General features: G+C 63.0%; 1 protein-coding gene across 1 annotated transcript in view; it reads right to left on the minus strand.

Moving 5' to 3' along the window:
• Nucleotides 1–482: 482 nt before the first annotated feature.
• The window catches only part of MADCAM1 (mucosal vascular addressin cell adhesion molecule 1), a 2784-nt gene continuing 1831 nt past the window's right edge, over nucleotides 483–1435 (minus strand). The window contains exons 4-5 of the mRNA XM_009697600.1: nucleotides 781–1386; nucleotides 483–607 (exon numbers count right to left, since the gene is read on the minus strand). Of these exons, the coding sequence (XP_009695902.1) occupies nucleotides 483–607; nucleotides 781–1386 (731 nt within the window). The remainder of the gene's footprint in view (nucleotides 608–780; nucleotides 1387–1435) is intronic.

A 1435-nucleotide genomic window follows, 5' to 3' on the forward strand; every position in this document is an offset into this window, starting at 1 on the left:
CAGATGTCTCTGCTCGTCTCCCTTCCAGCCTTCCCCTCTCATGGCATCCTGCAGGCTCTCCTCTCCTGCAGGACTCCTGCACAAGCTCCTCTGAGCAGCAGGCTATGTGCCCAGGAGCCAAGCAGTTCCCAGTGCTCAGAGGCCCCAGAGCAGCTTAGCCTTTCCCCTCACAAGCCCCTCAATGTGCAGCAGCAGCCTCAGGCACAGATGAAGTTTTCAAAAGCAGCAGCAGCTCAGAGGTCTCTGGGTCGCAGAGCGCCTGTCCTGGGGCCGGGGCTGTTCTTCTCTACAGTCTCACAGCAGCATCCCACACCCCACCACCTCCGCCGGTCCCCACTGTGAGCAGGGCAGCCGGGCTCCATTGGCTGCTCGTCATCCCAGGGGCCAGGGGAGGGCAGCAGCCGAAAAGGCGAGAGCAGCAGAAAAGGCGAGAGCAGGGACCGGTCCGGAGGGCTGCGGGCATCTGTAGGCAGCTCCCACTCCTAGGGCAGCTCGTACCGAGATCTGAATCGTTTCCACAGGCGATGAGACGTGACGCCAGTCACAATCAGTCCCAACAACGAGACCGTTGTCCCCACAGTGATGGCAGAGCCCGCGCTGAATGAATCTGCAAAGACATGAGAAGGACTTGTAATCACAGGCAGACTCTGCCCACGCCAGCAAATACTGAGGGGTGAGCATAACACCCCCAGCACTGAATGTGGCACTAACACGACTCACTGCAGCGCAAGCCCAAGTGATGGGAGGGTACAGGAGAGGGGGCTGCAGACCACCACTCACCATCCAAGACCATCAGCTGCAGACTGACCACCTGGGAGCGATGGCCGAGCAGGGTGCACTGGTAGTGGCCCTGGTGCTGGGGCTCAGCATGGTCCAGATGCAGCGTGGAGCTGCTGCCCGCTGCCTCCTCCTGATACTGCGAGAGGGCCACGGGGGTCCGCAGCCAGCCAACAGTGGCATTGCCGGTACACAGCGCACGGCACTTGATGCGCAGGGCCCTGCCTCGTGTCCCGTTGGGAGGCAGTGACCAGATCCGCAGGCTGCAGGCAGGCACTGTCCCCACAGCTGGCTCTGTCTCCTTCGCTGCCAGGGGAGAGCCCCACCTGATGCTGTCCACAGCCGTCCCCTGCGCCTCAGCCTGGGGGTTTGCAGTGCTGGACCCAGGGAGCGTGGTGGTGGCCGGACGTGTCATGGGACTGCCTGTGACAAGGTCCCGGGGAGAAGGGTGCTCTGTGGAGGAGGGCTTGGTGGCAGTAGCTGGCTTCAGGATGGTCTCAGCGTCAGGCTCCCATGGTGTGGTGGTCAGAGCTGTTGGATCCTGCGTGGGGACACTCGGCTCTGGGGGCAGCACTTTGGTGGTCACAGGCTCGGTTGTGCTGGGGGTCGCTGTGATAGGCGCCACTGTCTGGGGGGGGCTCCCCGTGGAGGTGGCCAT

The sequence above is a fragment of the Cariama cristata genome, unplaced genomic scaffold (assembly GCF_000690535.1).
Source record: "Cariama cristata isolate BGI_N322 unplaced genomic scaffold, ASM69053v1 scaffold38793, whole genome shotgun sequence".
Classification (NCBI taxonomy): domain Eukaryota; kingdom Metazoa; phylum Chordata; class Aves; order Cariamiformes; family Cariamidae; genus Cariama; species Cariama cristata.